Source organism: Vigna unguiculata, chromosome 1 (genome assembly GCF_037176805.1).
Source record: "Vigna unguiculata cultivar grain cowpea cultivar isolate G323 ecotype 2 chromosome 1, ASM3717680v1, whole genome shotgun sequence".
Taxonomy (NCBI): domain Eukaryota; kingdom Viridiplantae; phylum Streptophyta; class Magnoliopsida; order Fabales; family Fabaceae; genus Vigna; species Vigna unguiculata.
In genome coordinates this window covers 35,069,866-35,091,772 of record NC_140792.1, presented here as the reverse complement: position 1 = coordinate 35,091,772, position 21,907 = coordinate 35,069,866, and the positions used below count along the sequence as shown (strand labels likewise).

General features: G+C 31.9%; 1 protein-coding gene across 11 annotated transcripts; it reads left to right on the top strand.

The window, feature by feature from the left end:
- The first annotated feature begins 10,164 nt into the window (after positions 1-10,164).
- LOC114185061 (Tetratricopeptide repeat (TPR)-like superfamily protein) lies at positions 10,165-19,582 on the top strand. Of its 11 annotated transcripts, none has more exons than XR_014994267.1 (4): positions 10,165-10,596; positions 10,864-12,135; positions 12,391-12,479; positions 19,203-19,582. XR_014994267.1 is itself a non-coding variant. In XM_028072581.2 (2 exons), the coding sequence occupies exons 1-2, from the start codon at positions 10,213-10,215 to the stop codon at positions 11,986-11,988; spliced, it is 1,509 nt and encodes a 502-aa protein (XP_027928382.1). In that variant the 5' UTR covers positions 10,165-10,212; the 3' UTR covers positions 11,989-12,349. The 11 variants fall into 11 exon arrangements, 1 of the variants encoding a protein (XP_027928382.1); XR_003604745.2 differs by lacking the exon at positions 19,203-19,582 and adding an exon at positions 16,366-17,072; XR_003604746.2 differs by lacking the exon at positions 19,203-19,582 and adding an exon at positions 16,357-17,072.
- Positions 19,583-21,907: the final 2,325 nt, after the last annotated feature.

Below are 21,907 nucleotides of genomic sequence, written 5' to 3'. Positions count from 1 at the left end.
AAAATATTCTTTTTAAAAACTTTTGAGAAGATGTTTTATGTTAAATAAATCAAAATAAATATTAAATAAAAATAATTTTTTTAAGAAATGAAAGGTTGATAAAAAAAGTAAATGCAAGTTTTACCTGCTACATAATTAATCTTTAATAATTTTTTGTTTGATTTTTCATATAAAATATTCAATTTGACCAAAACCGAAACACACTAGAAATACTAGAACCGTTTCGACATCAGAAAACAAACATCAGAACCATTTCTTTAACCCTCAATGAGTTGGCTCTTGGGATTCTCACTTTGATGAAGCGACATCTTTTTCTATACAGTTTTAGAATAAATATATTTCTTTTTTTCTCTTATAGTTTTGTCAGATTTCTTTCTTTTAGCCACTAATTATTTTAGTTTGGCTTTATCTTGCATTTTTGTATTTTTTTAATTTTAGTCAAACGTTGTCATTCTGTTAAAACAATTGACATGTTGAAGTAACATTTAAGCCCTGTCTATAAATTACAACGTCTCTAAGACAGTTTAAAAAATTTATAACATATAAATTATTTATTTATATAATAAATTAAAAAATAAAAATTGGAAATTAATCTCTCATGAGACTTTGGACTAGTTTGGTCCTCATTACACAATTTTTACTTCACATCATACCCAAGTAATCTATATATATAAAATTGTTGTTTAAGTATATAAAATGTGACAAATATATAAGTAAATATATAAATGTGGTTTAAAATTAATAAAGACTATATTTTATAAATCGTTAATTATTTAGATAATATTTTTTAAATTTGTTCATAAAAAACATGGATAAACCAATAAAATTGGAGTCTCTTCATTATGTTGTTTTCTTTTCAATTATATTATACATTGTGAATATTTTTCATATTTATAGATTAGACAACACTGAGATGACAACAATTAAAAAATTATTGCATAAAATAGTTTTTTTATTATTGGTTATATAGTAAGTTTTATTTGCCTTAAACATATAAAGAATTTAAAAATATTGTATATTTATTTTAAGCAATATGATAAAGAAAATTGATAGTTATATACAATATTGTTAAAATGTGAATAGTTTAGATCATATTTTTTAAATTATGGTAATTTAATTTTAAATATTTTCAAATTAACATCATGTAAACTCAATAATAATTAAATTATTGTAAGGTATTTCATTAGTTATAACTTTTTGTTTAATGATAAGCGCCCAATTTAACCGTTTGTATCAGAGTCAACGTTACAAGTTCAATTTTCAATGAGACAATTGTTTAGGAAAAGATTAAATAATTATGTTTTAAGCATAATCATTGCTCAAAAAATACCCAACATTTTAAAATGTGTTGCATAAAACTATAAAGTGTGGCTTATTGTTTTTAAAACTTTCTTTGTTGCCCATTTTTTACTTTAGACAACATTGTTAAGTTATTGTTTAAATTAAAAGAAATGGTACAATAATATTTAGAAATGTGTTGAATCTTTTAAATTAAATTTTGTTAAATGTATTTAAAATTTCAAATACAATAATAAAAAATTAAATTTGATGAAAATTTCGAAGAGAAAATAATTTCAATTTCCAAAACATATTTAATGTGTTTTAGATGTTATATATTATTATGTCTAGTTGAAAAATGCATTAAACTTATTTTCCGTAGCTCTTAATTATAAATATTTTCAAGAATTACTCTAATATGTTAAGCATAATACTTTATAAATTATTTTCATTAAAACTCTTAATGTTAAATGTGATTGATTATTGATTTTTGAATAAGTGTTTAACTATTGAAAGTGTAATAAAGTGATTTCAAGAATGTCATATTGAAAGTGATTTCAAGTTATCTTTTTATAATTTTTTTAAATTAAGTTCATACGTTTTATTTGAACTCTTTCTGTTATAATTATTATATAAAAAATAAAATTAAATACAACAATAAAACGTATTTTTAATAAAATAATTTGAAAATTACAATATTATATATTGATGTTGAAAACACTATAAGACTAGAAGAAAAAACTCGAATTAAAAACATTAATATACACATATGTATATATATTAAAATGGGGATACAAACAATTATACTACTAACATTACCCTATATACCTATATCATATAAATAACATTAAACATCACATCATCCAATGATAATGTCATTAGGTTTCATTTTAACAGAAGATACATTATCATAACACTAGGAGAGTTAAATTGAGAAACACCCGCTATTGTATGATTTAAAATAAAATAAATAGTACACTGTGAAAAAATACAGTTGTTTATAAGAAGTATTTTTAGAAAAATTTATAAATAAAAAATATATATTTATAAAGTTTAATTAGTCAAATGATATATATTTTTATTTATATGTGTTAGTTTGGTCCATGCTTTTAAAAAATGAGTGTGTCTCAACTTTTGAAAATGGTCTAAATTAAATCTATTTTCAAAAAGAAATTATTAACGTCGTGATTCGTGAACGGCATATCAAGTGTCAATGTCTAATTTTTTTTTTATTTTTTTATTTTAATTTTGTTTGTCAGGTGTCAAGTCCTTGATATGTCAAGTGATAAAGTACTGTCACGTGTCAGTATCTTTATCAAGTGTTGTTATTATCTTGATTTAAATGTTAAACTAGTATTAAGATGAAATAAAGGTTTAATATTTTTCATATTCTAATTATATTCGTTTATTATTTTATAATTTTTGCATCACATTTCATAAAGTATTCATTCCCGATCCCTTTTATGTTTTATAACAAAAGCAAAATGTTTCCATAAAAAAAGTAACATGTTAGGAAAAAAAGAACAGAAACTTCGATTAGGTAGCGTTTTACTAGCTATTTTCTTTTTTTAAAAGTTTGGTTGTTGGTTTAGGTAGCGTTTACTATTTGATGCACGCAAAGAGGTTAGGAAAAAAAACAACACTTCAACTACTTCACCCACCCGGTGCCTTTTCAGGTACGCATATATATATAGGTCCTATGGACCAAGATGAAATAATAAATAAAATTATTTCATTTTTAAATAATTTAAGAGCTTAAATAGTAAAAAAAATCAATGAATCTAAGATAAAAAAAATAGTAAATAGAATTATTTTCCTTTCACAAATTTAAATATATTATATATATAAAAAAAGTAAAATTTACCTCAAATGTCTACATTGATTATCCAAAATCTCTCATGTAACAAAATGCCATAGAAAAATTGTAAATATTTACAAGTTTTTTACTTCTTTTCATTGACAATATTGGCGTAGAATGGTAATTAAAAATACAAATTATTTGAAATACAAATTAGAAAAAGATTATGCTTGGGTTGAAAAAATTGTCATAGTGCAACATTCAAAATTTAGTATATGTTAAATTGAATTTAACTTTGTTTGAAATTTCCCAAAAATATTTTATTTATAAAAAACAAAACATAAAGGGTATTCTTATGAAAATAGAAAAATACCAACTTAGTTATAATTATTATTATAAATTGTAACAAATCCTGATTTTTCTTTTGTAATAGTTATTAGAAAAGGATAAACATATTACTAGGTATTAATTAGTAATGGTATTACAAAGGCAATAAATTTTTTAGTAATAATAGTAGAAAATATACGATAGAAACATATTTAGCTAGTACTCTGGTTTTTCCTGATTTAACATGTTTCTTAGACTGAAGCACAATAACAACTTATTTATCGTGCTTTATTTAGGATTGCTATCGTTCTATACTGACATCGTAATTGAATTTTAATTTTTCAATTGAGATTTAATAAAAATATTAATGTATTTCTAATTCTTTTATTAAATTTTAAACTACTGGATTATATTTTGGAAATATTTATCCTTATTTGCTTAATTAAAATGTGTATCGAAAAAGAATTTTCAAAGACTTTGGTTATAAAATGATTTTTTATTTTATTTTATTACATTGTTTAGATTAACTATCGAGCTTTTTAGAATCTTAAAAAGAAATGATATCAATATTGTATTTTTACAAGTATATGTAATTTAAAAATTTTCATGTTTTTTTTTAAAAAAGAAAAATTATTTAATTGATAACTTAACTAATTTAATTATGATTTATAGAAAACAATATAAATAATTTAATGTTTTACTTATATTTATTGATTTTTATTTATTTATTTGTCTATTTTTATGAGGTGTATTTTATATTATGGGTTTAGTGTAGTTCCAATTATTTTATATTATTTTATTTTATTTATTTTTTAATAAATTTTGATGTAATAAATGATTAATATAAACTTGGTGTCAGCGTGTGAAAGCTCATAATTATATTTAACATAACTTTATTTGAAAAGAGACATTAATTAATAATCACTCTTTCAATTATTTTAAATAAGATACAATAAATGGAAATAAAATTCATTCATTTCTACAAAAGCTCTATTTCTTTAACTGCCAGTTATAAAATTACTCATTCAATGTCCCGTTTCAGCTTATTTCAACAACAAATAGCTTTTTGAAATAAAGTGTCTCACCCTTTTCGTGAATATATTATTCAAATTAAGAAAAAGAAAAAAAATTAGTTCATTTGAGAACATATTTAGAGATGGATGTTTCTTTGAGAAGTAAAAACATCAGCCAATTTACCTTTTCTTTCTTCCAATAACTAAAACTGCAGTCAGTTACCCACCAAGTATTTTATTATTTGCTCAAGATTTAGCAATTGTTTTAATAATTTATTCCATAAATATCTATACAAAAATGAAAAGAAAAAAAATGTTTCTTCTATATGTTAAAAATACTTTATATATATATATATATATATATATATATATATATATATATATATATATATATATATATATATATATATGTTGATGTTAAAATCTTGGGTGACCGTTGTAACTACAAAAAACAAAGGCATGAAGGTGAAGGGCAACAAATTGTTCAGGCTTTTTACTGTTCATATAGTACTGCTTGTATTCAATTTTCTCGACAATCGACGTAGTTTTTCATGCATAATTAATTATTATTTACGTTACATATTTTGTTCCTTTCCCTTTTCAGAACAACTTCTATTACGCAGAGATAAACTTTAATAGACTACGGAATTCGCTACGTATTTTCATGTTTTAACACGACTCTCGTCATTAGACAAAACTCAAATTCCTTTTCAGTGACAAAGAAGGTTCGGAGAAGGAGCTACGATGTGAACATTTTTTTTTTCTTTTTAATAATCCTCATTTTTTTTTATTAGAGACATGTATATATACTTTTTCTTGTCACAGGTTAGATTAAACCGATTTTGAAAAAAATAATTGATTTAAAGCTCACCATGTTGAGGTGAAAAAACCGTCGATAACTGTCATTAGGTGCTTTCAACCTGTCATCTCATTGATAATTCTTATGTTTAAGAATTTAAGGTAAGCGATAAGTTTGACCAGGAATAAAAATAAACAAAATTAGTAACAAAATCTTTAAATTTATGAGTTTAAAGTTTTTAGATCGAAAAAGATGTTCTTATATTTTTATATAAGTTTGTTCATGATTTATTGATATTAAATATCTCTATACATTTGAAAGTAATATTTTAGTTTCTTATATGGGATTTTCACAACTTGTTAGTGCAGATGTTTTTATTTACTCCCACAACAAATAATCACTTTGTTAGGAAGAAAATATGAGCAAAACACAACATTTTTTCTTTCAAATGAACTTCTATAAATTTACAATTTTTGAAAAACAAAGACATTAGAATAATGTTACAATAAGCTAAAAATGAAGATAGTGGTTGGTAGCAACCATTGCGAGGGAGATGAATGGGTGCATGTCCCATTAGAATCCCTGCTAGATTGTCTTCAAGGCAAAGAAAGCTGGCCAGACCAAATAAAACAACATAGTACGTTTTAGAATGTTTCTTCTTTCACTACAAAACAAGGTAAAAGGGTCAAGATTACTTTAGTTGCCTTGTCAGCTAGTCCACTTCAGACATAATTCTGCAGTTTCTTTGGGCGTGGCAAAGAACTTGACATTTAACTCAGTCATGCTAATTCAATTTTTTCTTTTACAAATTTTGATGAAGATGACAATGACTTCCTATGTAAAATATACTTGAATCTACTACTACCTGGAAGTGTTCAACAACAAATGAAACCACAAGTGTTCATGACTTAAGTGACCACAAGTCTCCACAAAAATGATAAAATTTGTGACATTCCAAAAAACAAACTTACTCCAACATTAAGAAACATGATATATGTATCTTTGCATATAAAAAGTTGACGAGAGAAATGTAGGATTAACACTAAAAAAATATTATATATCAGTGCAAAGTTGGAAAAGAGGCAAAGTAAAATTTACTTCATGTGCTTACTCTGTCATATTAACTCCATGAGGCTTCCCTGTGAAAATTTCAATGATGGTACAACCCATACTCCATATATTAATTTAATCATGAACCATTAGATAAGGGTGGACAAAAAATCCAATTTTTATGATTCAATCCATTTTTTATATGATCCAATCCATTTAATATCCATTTTATTAAAAATCTAATCCATTTTATTGGATCTGGATATCAATCTAATATACATTTTATATATTTTATGGATTGGATATCTATTATCGAAATCTAGATTTTCAAAATGGATAATCCAAAATATCCAATCCAAATTTTCACTTTATATTTTTTGTTAGGTTAGGCTAAAGGTTGAGACGGACTAGCCCAAATTTAGTCGTATTTGATTGAGTTGGCGTGACCCTGTACAAAATTTGGCCGAATTAGGCCAAATTCTGTCAAGTCGGTTCCGATCGATATTTGACCCAGTTGGTCCTGAACAAAATTTGGAAGTATTCGGCAAAATCTGTCAAATTCTTTGGTGTCAGCCCTATGGATACAAATTTGGATCCACATCCATTATTTGGATACAAAATGGATGTGGATTAGATTTTCGATAGAGCTGATACCATAGAATTTGGCAGATTTTTTGTCGAGGCCAATGAGGCCAAATTTCAGCATTGGATGAACTTGGATGACTTTCGAACGAATTTCGGTCGGGGACGACGTGACCAAATTTGAGCCAAGGTCGACTTGACAAAATTTCAGTCGAGATCGACTTGACTGGATTTGACTGAATTTCGGCCAGGGTCGATTTTGCCTAATACGACCAAATTTTGGCCAAAGCCGACTTGGCCAAATATGGCCACATTTGGGTCAGGTTCTAATAAGTCAAATTTCGGTCAGAGTTGACTCCACTAAATTCGTCGGCCGGGACCGACTTGACTGAATATGACCAATTTTCAATCACAGCCGACTAAGTTGAATATAGTCAAATTTCGTTCGGGACTTAGTTGACCGAATACGGCTAAATTTGGGCAAGTGCCGACTTGACCAAATTTTGGTCATGACCAACTCGATTGAATTTGGCCAAATTTAGGTTAGGGTCGACTCGTCTAAATATGACCAAATGTCGATCGCGATCAACTCTGCCGAATACGACCAAATTCAGGCCAGGACCAACTCGGTCAAATTTTGGTCGAGGCCAACATGACCGAATTTTGACCGGAGCCAATTCGACTGAATTCAGCTGAATTTGGTCGTGGCCGACTCAGTTGAATACGGCCAAATTTCGATCATGACCAACTCATTTGAATACGGCCAAATATTACTCTAAGCCGTCTCAACCAAATACGATCAAATTTGGGTCAGGGTCAACTCAGCCAAATCTCAATCGGGGCCAACTCGATTGAATTCGACCAAATTTTGACTGTAGCCAACTAGGCTAAATACAGCCAAATTTTGGTCACGGTTGTCTCAGCCGAATATGGTCAAATTTTGTCTAGGTTGACTCAGGCCAATGTAGTCAAATTTGGGTCGGGGTGAACTCAACCAAATACTTTCAAATTTTGTGCAGGATCAGTTGGGCCAAATTTCGATCGAGACCGACTTGACAGAATTTGACCAAATTTTGTATAGGATCACGCCAACTCAATCAAATACGACTAAATTTGGACTAGTCGGTCTCAACTTTTAGCCTAACCTAACCAAAGATATAAACTGAAAATTTGGATTGAATATTTTGGATTATCCATTTTGAAAATCTAGATTTAGAGAATGGATATCCAATTCATAAAATATATAAAATATATATCAGATTGATATACATATCCAATAAAATGGATTTTAAATGGATTTAATTTTTAATAAAATAGATATTAAATGGATTAGATCATAGAAAAAATAGATTGGATTATAAAAAATGGATTTTTTGCCCACCCTTGATTAGAATTTTGTGACACATCTCTTCGCATATTGAATGTCAGAATAAAAAACTAATAAAAAAATATTGTCTGCCAATATCTAAACACTTTTCTAAAATCATCCATGTAATGATAGCAGACATCTGCAAAAGCTTCAAATTATTGTTGTTGCATAAGGTTAACTTTTCTATTTCCGGTAAAATAATATTCTCTTCTTTCGATCAATAAGAAACTTGAAGAAGAATAAACAACAAAGAAGAACCTTAGCTATATTGCAACTAGTAAACCAAAGCACCATTATTTTATGAAAGAATCAAGTATTTCAGTGCAATAATGTGAGACGTGAGACGTGCTACGTGAGACGTGGACGAGATACGTGGGACATGCAACATGAGACGTGAGACGTGGAACGTGGAACGTAGGATGTGAGACGTGAGACATAAGACATAAGACGTTAGACGTAAGACGTTGGACGTAAGACATGAGACGTGGGACGTGAGACGACGTCAGACGTGAGACGTGAGACATGAAACGTACATGAAACATTGGACGTAAGACATGAGACATGGGACATGAGACGTGAGACGTGGGACGTGCGACGTGAGACGTGAGACGAGAGACGAGAGACATAAAACGAGAAACGTGAGACGTGGAACGTGGAACGTGAGACGTGAGACGTAGGACGTGAGACGTGACACGTGAAACGTAAGACGTGACACGTGGAACGTGACACGTGGGACGATGTCGGCTCTGGTCAAAATTCGGTCGAATCAAGTCAAGTCGATCTCGACTGAAATTTTGTCAAGTCGACCTTGGCCCAAATTTGGTCACGTCATCCTCGACCGAAATTCGTTCAAAAGTTATCCAAGTTCATCACATGCTGAAATTTGGCCTCGTTGGTCCCGACAAAAAATCTGTCAAATTCTATGGTGTCAGCCCTATAGACACAAGTTTTAAAAAATTTAATTTGAATTTATTTTATGAAGAATGGATTTTGGATTTTGAACTTGATCCAAATATTTAGATTTTTATTTAAACTTGATCTAAATATTTGGATCTGGATTTTTAAAAAATCCAATCTACTTTTTTTTGAAAAAATGAATTTGGATAAAAAATCTAATCCAATTATTTGGATCCAAAATAGATGTGGATTGGATCATTAAAAATTCAATCCATGATCACCCCTACCATTAGAAGAAGAAAAAGGGACATAAAGCATATGATAATTGCTAAAGTTATTGATGGGAAGACAGAAGTATCTAAAGAATTTCTTGAAAGCATACAGATTCTTAAAATTTACTGAGACTATTATTTATTCACATGCATTAAATTAAAAGCTATCTAGCAATAAAAAAAGTTAATATTCTATCTTTTTAAATAATTGTTTGGAATTTTGGGTAGAAATTCAAGTGTGAGTTTAAGTTTCGCATTAACTTTAGAAATGAGAAAGTAAAACATTCTATAAGGATAAAGACCCATAAACTCATTACCTTAAGATTTTGGGATTAGAGTGATGTCAATGCTTTACCTGATTGGACTCAGGTCTCATTAGTATTTTATCTTCTCAATTTTCCAGTAAAACCTTCTCTATAGACCTACCAATAATAACATAATACATAAAAACTGGTTCTAAAGTTTAAGAGCCGCTCCTTATGCAACTCCCATTAGCTCCCTTTAGAAATGTTCTTATAACCCTTCAAAACGAGCAATTCTTGATACTAACGGAGGGTTAACATTCAAATACGGAGGGCAAAAGATGAAGGTTTGTCAAATGTTGAGCGAGAGTGGATGAAACGAGAGTTAGGGATGGATTTCAAAAGATGAAACAAAAGCTTAATGATTCAACACGTTTCAATAAAGATTTTGTTACAAAGAAACATGGGCTGAAAAAGACCAGGCCCAAATAGTCCAGGCCCAAAGATAAGGAGAGGCCTGCATAGTACTGCTCCACTGCAGAATTTCTTCTGCGTAAAACCCTAACAAAATTTTGATCGTCGACCATGAAGCGAGTGTGGAGATTCTCTTCAGACGCAACGCGAGTTCAGTTGTTGCTCTTCCAACCCCACCTCAATGGATTCTCCAAGCCCAAACCCATTCCCTCCTTCTCCTCCGCGCTATCTTATCGCCAACTCAAGACGGTGTCAAACTTGTTCTCTGACATCATTCCATTGTTCACCGTCAAGGCTAGTTCTTCAATCAAAGAGGACCTCACCAACAACGTCACGATTCTCAGGGATGAGCTAATTCGGGAATCCTCCGACTCTGTTCGGGTTCAGAGCATTTTGGACGATAATTATGACCTTCTCAATCGCCGCTATCCCAAGGGATATGCTTTCTTCGAACTTATGTCATGCTTGGATTCAAATCCTTCCCTCGCTCTTCAGGTTCAAATTTTTTTCAACTCAATTTGAAACCGGTTTTTTAATTTGGCTTATTGCTGAATTGGACTTCTTTTCGGTGAAGTTATGTTGGATCATGAAAGTATTGCTATTTTGGTTTCGTTTACTTTTGTGTTTTATTTTAAATCAATCCAGTTTTATTTAGTTAAGATGGTTACCTTTTATTGTTGCAAAATATAAATGAATATAACGGATCGTTTGGATTTTAATCGGAGTTTGTGAAATTTGAAATTAACCCTTTTACACATTCAGGTGTTTAATTGGAGAAGGAAAAGATGTAATGCTGAAAACCCTATGGATGCGAGTGAGTACTCAAAGGGTATAATTACTGCAGGTAGATCTGGGAATATTAATTATGCTGTTAAGCTCTTTAAGGAGGCTGCTACAAAAGGTCTCAAGACGACCGGCACTTACAATGCGCTAATGAGTGCCTTCTCGTTCAATGATTTTGCTGATAGCTGTCAGACCTTGTTTTGTGATCTGAAGAGGGATCCAACTTGCGATCCTTCTATTGTCACATACAACATTCTCATATCTAGTTTTGGTAGCTTGATGCTGGTTGATCACATGGAAGCAACATTCTGTGAGATACGAAAGTTAGACCTTGCCATGAACATCAGCACTTATAATAACTTAATTGCTGGATATATCACAGCGTGGATGTGGGATGATACGGAAAAGGTGTTTCAAATGTTGAAGTCGAGCCCTGTCCAGCCTAACATGAAAACCTACCTGCTAATGCTTCGCGGGTATGCAAATTCAGGTAATCTGGAAAAGATGGAAGAGATGTATTCCCTTGTAAGGGATCATGTAAATGAAAATGAAATTCCACTAATCAGATGTATGATATGTGCCTATTGTAGAAGTTCTGACTCAGATAAAGTTAAGAAGATAGAGTTGCTATTGAAGTTTATTCCAGAAAAGGAGTACAGACCATGGTTAAATGTGCTGATGATTAAACTCTATGCCAAGGAAGACTTGTTAGAGAAGATGGAGAATGCTATAAATGAGGCATTTGAACATGGAACATCCATTAGAACCAAGATTATCATGAGATGCATTATTGCAACTTATTATCGGTGCAATGCTGTAGAAAAGCTAGAAAATTTTGTGAGACGAGCTGAAATCTCTGGGTGGAGTACCTGCCGCTCCTTATATCATTGTAAACTAGTCATGTATGGGTCACAGAAGCCCTTACATGAATTGTATCGTGTCCTTGAGGAGATGGAAAATGTCAAGCTTGCTTGTACAAAGAAAACATTATGGATAATGCACAAAGCGTATACCAACCGTGGTCAGAGTTCCATGGTTTTGAAAACACTGGGTCTAATGTTCAAACATGGTTATCAATTTCCTTTGGATGCATTTCCGTCGTAAAGTATATATATATCCTGGAGTGAGATTATGTCTCTAGTGATATTGTTGATACGAAGTCTAAAGGTGGAACCGCAAACTTCCAACCAGCACATAGACCCTGATGTTCCAGGATCTACCATTCAAGTTGTATCTGGAACATTTTCCAGGGTTTGCTCTCTCTCGAAGCTGAATTACAAAACCAAAATGGTGAATTGATTTTTGTAAACAAGAATAAATTGTAGTAAACGTTTCTGTTCAGGGGAAAAATACATTATTTATATGATGAAAATAGCTCAAATGCCAACATAAAATTTAAATGGCTGTCAATGATTTAAATTACCTGTGAATTAGTGGATCAAGAAGCATGAATGAACTTTTTTCCCTCCCTTCTTTGCGATGGCTCAAATAACGCTCTTATTGCAGGCCACAGTGCATTTTACTCCGGGAAAGAGAACTTAGTACACATAGATGATACTGAAATGCTGAAATTGCTCCACAGACAAATTGATTCTGTAGGTTCTCTCTCCTAATTGTATAATTCACATTTTCTGCAATGCTCTTGATACACATTCATAGACCTGAATTTAGATCGCGGTATTAAAAGAAGAAATAATTCTGAGTTACACATTGCATGTTGTGCTGCCACTATAAAATAAAGTATATCAGAAAAAGTTTTCATGTACATAGTTTAAATGCTAGTTGAACTAGATTTGGAAGAAAAATCTGGTTCACATTAACAAAAAAAACTATCATTTTATTATGCTTGGAAGATATAAGTGAAAATGTCAAAATGAGTTTCAACCCCCTTAGTCAATTTGGCATCCACTACTTCAAACTGAATTGGGTTGAAAAAATTTCAGTTTTTCTAAAATTGGGCTACTGAACCCGGTTCACTTAGGTTGTGGATTAAACAGGTTTGAGCAACGACCCTTTATTAGTTTTTTACTATTTCCCTAGTGTGTGAGTAGCTCTACTTAGCCTTTCATGAGCACAAAGTGGCCGGGATTGCTAAGTGAGTTTCCTTGCACCATTTTAATTTTAGCATGAACTCGTGTAACTCTCCTTTGATTTGTAGTGAAATACACTTTGTTATTCAGTTTCCATTCCAATTTTTACGTCTTGAGTTTTACATGTTTAGTCTTTGCTTGCAATTTTATGGTTTCTGCCTTTAATTCTGCAGCAATGTGAATTTCCTTTAGTGGCTTTAAAGTTCAAATTCTGATCTTGTTTCTTGATTCAGTAGGTTGAGCTTGGGTTTGTACTCTGCACACATCAATGTTCCCATTTAGGGGACTACGTGACCCCAAAGTGGGCACACCTTATCGAGATGTCTTCTCGAGTGCTTGTGAATCCATGAGCAATTCACTGAATCCATTTTCTGTTAAGTAATGTGCGATGTCTTCTTGAGTGCTTGTGAATCCATGAGCAATTCACTAAATCCATTTTCTGTTAAGTAATTTGCTATGTCTTCTCAAGTGCATGTGAATCTATGAGCAATTCACTGAATCTATTTTCTGTTAAGTAATTTGCTGTTTGTGATTCTGTGTTCAGTTTTGGCATACAAATTTATGTTTTCTGCCTTTCAGTTCTAATGCCTTTAAGTTCCACTTGCTGCTTTAAATGTTTATCGCTTAGTTTGTGTTGTTGTGATAGTGCTTGAGCTTGGTTCATGTGTGCACACGATCCTGGTTCCTGTTAGGAATCTATATGATCCCAAAGTGGGCATAGCTTTACGGAATGTCTTCTCGAGTGCATGAGAACCCTATTTTAATCACTAACTCAACTTTTACTTGCACGCTTGTTCTGTAGTATTTAAATCTGTTTTTCTCTGTTGCCATTTTGTTCTTGATGTTTGATCCTGCACCAGTTTATTCATGCCTTCCCTGCCATTGCTTAAATTCCCTGTAGTAGTTATTTGGTTAATTCATGAATCCCAATAATGTTTTTTTTTTCTTAGTGCTTTCTGTTCAAGAATTTGGTAGCATTTGTCATTTTCGTTTCTATGCATTCTGGAGTAAAGAAATCTGATTGGTAGTTTTATTGGTGCCTCATTGTAAAAAAAGAAAAAAAATGTTCCAGAGCATATTCTGTTTGCACTGATGCAGCCTTAAAATATCACGTTGGGTTTCCAATTTGATACTATTGCTTGTCTTAACTAGTCACTTGGAAAGCCCAAATTTTGTTTCCACTCATGCAGTGCATTTCTAATTCTTGATTTAGCATTTTGAGTTTATTTGAATTCATGCACGAGCTTTATAAAGTCATTCTCCATTTTCATATTGCATCTACATTGCATTTGTATTTCAATTCCCTGTGGCTGCATAACACCTTAAATGTCCAGTTTTCATGCATATAGTTTGCATTCATTTAGGATTCATGCATTCTTTGTAGTTTCTGCATAATTAAGATTTTCTTAGTAGCATTTTCATGCATATAGATTGTTTGCATAGTGGTTAAGGAATCAAGATGCATAGAAAAACCTCGTTTAGCACTTTTCCAAATCTGAATTACATGCATTATAATTCTCCTCATAATCTGATTTTGCTGATTTAGTTTTGCTGCTGTCATAAATTGTTTTACTGCTGTAATGCTCTGGTTCATTGATGTTATGTGCTGGTTTAAAGTGATTTTGAATTCTAAATGCATGTGGCTTAGTCTTATTAGAGTGTGGGCTGACCTTGATCACAAAGCAAATTGATCCGAGTATTAGTTTTACAATGACCTATTCTGCCACTCAGGTTTCATGTGTATTATACAATGCTGTCACGTGTATTCTGCATCATTCCTGTTTAGAAGAGTGCATCCGTGAAACATTTTTGAATACATAGCTGGGTTTGTTCTGATTTTTCCTGCATATTTTGAGCCTGTGTGCATCATAGTAGTTCAATTACAAGCTAAAAATACAGCTAGTATTTCTCTGGTATGATAGTGAAACTTTCTGCAAATCTGCATGCACATATGAAAAGGGACCAGGCTGTCACTTTTACAGTAGCTACACACAGGTTTTGCATATTGGTTTAGTCTTGCTGCTGCATCAGTTAGAGCATGATTCATTTTTATGATTATTCCTAGATGGAGCATAGCATGTGATTCTTGTTTTGATATGAAGAACACTGCACCTGAAAATGAGCTGCATTCCCTTGCCACTGTCATGCACTGACCAAGCTGTCATAGATCAGATTTCCACTGGCATTTGGTTTCATGTGTACTTCCATCTGCAGTGCACGCACTGCTGAGATTCTCTGCCACATATTAGATTCATTCTATTGAACATTCTGCAGTACCAAATTGTGCACTAACTGCTGTCACAGATTGGTTTAATGGGGCAATCTACTTTCATGCATAGTTGTAGCTATTCCACCTGCATTTCTGGGCCTGTTCAATCATCACCATTTTATTTCATGAAAAAGCATCCATGCATCCACAATGCATTGCTATGTCTAAATTTAACTTGATGACTCTTTTGCTATATGGTGTTGGTTCTCTGCTTTTTTGTTGTCACGTGCTGGTTTATTGAGGCCACATTGTGTCTGGGTCTGCATAGCATCATAGACACATTCTGGTGTGGCTGTGACACTGCTGAATTGCACCAATTTATTGATATCATGTGCTGACTGAAAGTGACCTTCTATACCACATCTGCATTCACTTATCTTACTGCTGCAAGGTCTTGTTTGTTTGCTACCATATAAGACTGGATTATGATGCTAATTTTGGCCTGCAGTAGCAATTTATAAATCTGAAGCTGTTTGGCTTGTGCTCATCACGATAGGAACATTTAACATTAGGTACATGCTGAAATAGGTTCTACATATCAGTTTAGTCTTTTTACTGCATCAGCTTAGAATTTCATTCTTCTTGCCTTCATTCAACTAGATACTTCATTCCATTTTAAATTCCGTTTTCATTCCCATTTATTCCTTGCATTCTGCTTTTCACGTTTTCTTTTCTATAGACTTAACCCATGCATTACATTCATGCATAGTACAAGATAGTTCGACCATGCATCTAGATTACTTTTAATTAATAAATTATACACTTTCACTTTTTGAACTTAAATTCTTTTCCCCTCTTTTCAAGCTTTAATTTATTTTTAGCAAGATTTGATTATACAAGCTAAGCTTAACACACACCGATTCCTTGGATTAGATACCAAGGTTTCCCTATTCTTCATTAGGGAGATTTTGGTTTTGTTTACTGCGCGACTAAAACTGAGTCAACAAAATGGCAGTTGCCGGAGAAATGGCGACTTGAATTTTAGTTTGCATAGTTTAGTCTTGCATTCATTTTTGTTTCTTTTAGCATTCTGTTTTCTTTGCATAAAATCTTCCAATTGAGATAATCTTTGTGCAAGTTCTGTGCTTTTTTGGGAATAATTGTTTTCTGAAGTTGATCCAGGTTCAAGATAGGTGTGAACTTTCAAACTGCTGTACCAGTATGTATACCAGAGTTTTTTGAGGATATGGTTGTACCAAGTGAAATGGAAATGGTTAATTCTCAGGTAGCCTATCAATCTGAAGACACTCAGAGCTCACCAGATTTAGCAGTCAGCAGTTATGATTTCTTGTATAAATTGATCAAGAGGCTACTTAAGTACCATGAAGTGGCCGGAGAAGATCCACACATGCATTTGAAGGAGTTCCACGTGGTGTGCTCAACATTTAAACCAACTGAAATTGCTGAAGATTGGGTCAAATTGAAGGCATTTCCTTTTTCTTTAAGGGACACAGCCAATGATTGGTTGTATTACAAGACTTATTCAACGCCAATCACTTCATGGACTGAAATGCAGAGAAGTTTTCTGGAGTTCTTCACAGCCTCAATGGTGTCATTTATCAGGAAGCAAATCTGCACCATTGAACAAGGACAATACGAAGAGTTGGATCACTACTGGGAGAGATTCAATAGCCTCTGTATAGCCTGTCCAAATCATCAAATTTCAGTTCTTGTTTACAGTTTTCAAATGTTTGATTGTTTATGATTCAATTGTATTTTAAGTTTTTTTGCCTTTAAATTCAGTCCTTTAAATCCCTTTACAGATTTCTATTGTTATCTCAATTTCATGTTTCTGAGTTAGAGATTTAAGTATGGGTGGAATTTGCACAGTTCAATGTTCTCTCTTGGGAACCAAGTGACCTCAAAGTGGGTACAAAGTTACGAGATGTCTTCTCGAGGGCAAAAGAATCCCAGCTTGAGCACTACATCAGTTTTAAGATTTGTCTATTCTGCTTTGTGAAATTCTGATTTTTCCTTGTTGGCCATTTTACTTTGCTGTTTTGTGATTCTGCACCACTTTGCTTTTTCTTTCTTTGCTTTGAGTTTCTACAGTAGTTAGTTAGTATTTCGTCCATAAGTTTTAGTAGTTTTCTTTAGGCTTTTATATTCCAGCACTTGAGTAGCGTCAATTATGTTAGTTTCCTTCCATTCTGGTTTATTTAAATTCTGATTATTAGTTTTTAGTAGTGCATCATGGGTAAATTTGCTAGTCTCCATGCATATTTAGTTTTTGGCACCTGCATCTGCATATTTTAGTTCTTTATGATTGAGCAGTCGCATCATCATTTGAGATCCACTGCTGCACTCTGGTTTCATACATTTTGGTAGCTAGTTTCGCCTGCATTTTAGGATTCACTCAGTCATCACCATTCTAGATCATGATAGAGCGTGCAGGCATTCATATTCTCCTGCTGTGATTAGGCAAGTTTTCATTGCATCTGAACTAATTCTGTTTTTGGTTGGCTGCGGTGATTTAATCTTGAATCTGTCCAGAAATTCATGTGCCCCCTTGGATGGATTATATCTCTAGAGTTAGCTCTTAATTTGGCAACTTTGCATCAAATTACATGAATTACAGAGGTACGTGTAAGCATTGCTGCAGCTGATTCCTTATACATCTGTGAATTTGGATTCAAGTGGCATGTTTTGAATGATTTGCAGGTCTGAATTCATGTGATCGGTAGTTTTGATTAAATATTGCATTGCATAGCTAGTGAAACTGTCATGAGTTTGCTTATTTCATTAGCATTTCACTGCAACAGATTCTGTGTATGCATAGGTGCTGATTTTACATGTGCATTGCATCAGGTTGGCTGTAAAATCACATTGCTGCAGGTCCCATTCATTCCTAGCATTTTAACATTGAGTTCATTTATTTTACTGCTGCAAGGCATAATTTTTCTGTTGCCATATGAGTTTTGGTTTATAATACTAATTTTGGCCTGCAGTAGTAACCTATCATGCCAATTCTGCACACACATACTCATTTATATAGACACATTCTCATTACATTTCAATCTAGTTTCTCAATCCCATTTATCTTTGTCATTCTGCATTTCAATTGCTGGTGGTTATTTTCAATAAGTGCATTTCCAGCATGTTATTTTTCCTTGCACTTTGCATATGCCTCTGCAGTTTTTCTGCATAATGAAGCCAGTTGAACCTACACTATGTATTTGTTTCTGTTAACGTTCACTGCTGTCACAGATTGGTTTAATGGGGCAATCTGGTTTCATGCATACTTCTAGATAATTCCATCTGTGTTTGTAGTTCTGTTCTGTCATCACCAATTTAGTTCATGAAAGATCCATGCATCCACATTCTGGTTTGGTTGTGACGCTGCTGAATTGCCCCAATTTATTGATATCATGTGCTGACTGAAAGAGACTTTCTATACCACATCAGCACCCATTTATGTTAGTGCTGCAAGGTTTTATTTTCTGCTGCCATTTACCACTTTTGTACCTGTGACAGCCTAGGATACACTCATTCACGCATATCAACTTGTCCTTATGTCAAGCTCATTTTGCATTTAGTTTTAGCATGATTCATGATCCATAATCATTTCTTATTTGTGCATATTCACATAGTGCTCAGAATTCCTATTTCACTTAGATTTTTCCCCTCTTCTAGTTTAAATTAAGTTCACTATTCTCATTAGGTTCCAAGCATTCATGCATATCATTGTTTAGTCTTCATCATACATTTAATTTAGTTTTTATTTATACATTAAATTCTGCACTTTTCCTTATTTTAATTAATTTTCCTCCTTTGTTTTATTTTTAGCTTGTTTTAGAAAGATTAAATTGTGTAAGCTAGACTTAACACATCGTTTTCTTGAATTCGATCCTGAGTTATCTTTCCTACTACATTATAGGGATAATTTAGGTTTTGTCTACTCTAAGCGTGACTAAAACTGAGTTAACAATGATTTTTTATTTGTATTTCTTTCCGTGTAGATAATTGTTTGGAAGATATATTGGTTATGGCTGAAGAGATCAAAACCCAAGGTAGAGAGTTTTTTATCTTTTTGTTTCCATCTCTGCAAAAGAGAGTGTTGGTACTTTCAATAATTAATACAGCACCACCCGAAACCTAAGGCAACAGGTCTGCCCTATTTTGCGAATGGTGTCTAAGGTGTGGCAAATAATCCAGGTTTTGGACCTTGAAACCAGGCCTGCCTCTTAATGTCTACTAATACCAATTTGTTCCGCACATTTATATTGGATAGATATTAGCTTCTAGAAAATGTTGTTAGTTAAAAAAGTAAATTCTTCCAATTTTCTTTGATGTCAGTTGGAACCATTTTTATCGTCATCTACTGGTTATTTCTGATCAATTTACTTTGTATGATTATTTTTTGATATTGACTTTAAGTAGCCTTAGGGTGTATTTGTTTTCACGTTTGAACCGCCAATTGTCAGTTAAATAATTTTGAAAATTGAATCCCATGTTTGCTAAATTTTCTTTACGTTTCATTCAATGCCAAAAGGCCCAAACAGCCGTTGCATTCAAAGCAACCTCATATTGCTTTTCCGTTGAATGATAATTTAACCCAACTTAAGCTCAAGTCAACCTAACTTTTTCCACTTAAATCCGAACACACTTAGCAGTGTATCTTGCAACGTTCTTCTAGTATGTATCATCAACAGTTTTGGTTTTCCGTTGTACTCTGTATCTTATAAAAGGAAATATTTCAAAAGAGTATATGAAAATTGAGAATTAAAAGTATTAATCTAAAAAAATCGGTATACGAGGTTATGTGACACTTTTATTGGATCTTTGTTAAAAAAGTTTTCGGTATCTAGTTTCAGTCCTTACTCCTCATTGTATGTAGTAAAGGTGTAATTTTAATGTAATAGTAAAGTAAGGCCTTTACATAAAATACTCGTTGAATTCCTTGATAGGTAAGTATTTTATATTATCTTTAAATGAATAAATATGTTTTCTTTTGGTTTATCCATTCTTAAAACTCACATGGCATTTTAAATTTTATTTCAAAATCCACATGTTCTCATACATCTCAATAAAATGGTATAATGGAATAAAGAAAAGACCTTTAATTGAAATTGTTGGTACCTTGTTGTATGGTGCTAATGTCCTCACCCATCATTAGGTTGAGAAAGTCTTTACTTCATGTTATCTTATTTATAGAATGCTTTTTTTCATCTTTGAACAATAAAGTTTCATATTCAATTTTGCTTCCAAATGAACATCTGTTTTACACTTCTCCATGAGTCTTTGATTGTGTATGTTTTGTACATGATGTATCTTTAAAGTTAGATAAACTTTAAGCTGAGTCATCAAATGTGTCTTCTTAAGATATTATTGTCTTCAAAAAAAAGTATCAATGTTATTTCCTAGATACTAAGAAATATTAATATATGCAAGTGTCACTTTTTTTTTAAGAAACACCTTTCTTCCTTTTCTCTACACAAGATGTAAACTTTGTCCAAAAAGTCTTGCTTATACCTTTTGTTGAACCATCTATGAATACAATTCTAATCACTATTCCATGTTCTTCCAATACTCCAAATTATTGTCAAAAAAAATTTGTACTGAGTTTCTTGGATCAAATGATCATCTTGCAAATGTGTTAACCAAGTAATGTGTTAACCAAGTATTTAAGGGGACTTCAGACTGAGTTTATTTGTTTGAGGGGTGTTGAAATAAGTAATACGTAGTGCAATAGGAACCTTTTTCCTACTATACTTATAATTAGTACCTAGTCATGTACCCAGGAGTCTAATGCATTCTATGAGTTATACCTAGGAGTCTAGGGTATTCTTTTGATTTTTGGTCTTCCTATTGTATCATATTTCTTTCATTATAAATAAAAGATCACAAGAGATATCTTGTTAGTCTTCTAATTTTATATTTTCTTTCTTATTAATCTCTAGTGATGTATATTTTTAAAATTTAGATTCTTTACTAGGTGTTATGTATTGTTCATCTATCGTACTTTAAAAATATATTGATGGACAATAATTTTATAATTTTAAAAATTATTAAAAATACTTTTAAAGTTTCAATATCAATATATTTTTATTGCTCGTGAGGATAATATAAAAAAAGACGGAAGAATAGACTCATTTTTATATTCTTTTCAGAACTATACCCACATTTGTGGTGTGAATTGTTCGATTTAGCACAACAAAAATTGAGTAGAACTAAATTAGAAAGCGATTCTCTCAAATCGCACTAAATTTGAAAATTGATTTGTTAGAATTAGTTTGTGTTTTAGTTCGATGAACTGAATTCTAATACAATTCACCCAATCTGAATTACATTAGAAAAGGGTTTGTCTGATTTTAATCGCTTTTCAGTTTCATAAACTTGTTTTAATGTTTTGAAGCAAAGTTATTCTTTTATCTGTTTTGTTTTTGTGCTCTGGACCTAATTAAATATGTATTTTAATTAAATTAGTCTTCACTGAATTGAATTGTTTAAACTCAACCAAAAGTGCTATTTGATGTTGAACTGGTTTTTCAATTTTAAAAGGTATCTTATACCAAGAAACTGCCATTAACACACTTGTAAGCTACTCTAGAAAGTAATTGTACCGAACATTTATATTTTAATAAACTAGTTTGATTGATGGAAGGTTAATTAAGGACTACTAATTAACTTTCAATTATCAACAATTTTTCGTTTTTGTGAAATG

Bases quoted from the DNA above. Each gene is read 5' to 3' on its own strand.
- LOC114185061 (XM_028072581.2), top strand. From the start codon at position 10,213: ATGAAGCGAGTGTGGAGATTCTCTTCAGACGCAACGCGAGTTCAGTTG. The intron at 10,597-10,863 runs GTTCAAATTTTT...TTACACATTCAG, and splicing joins ATCCTTCCCTCGCTCTTCAG to GTGTTTAATTGGAGAAGGAA.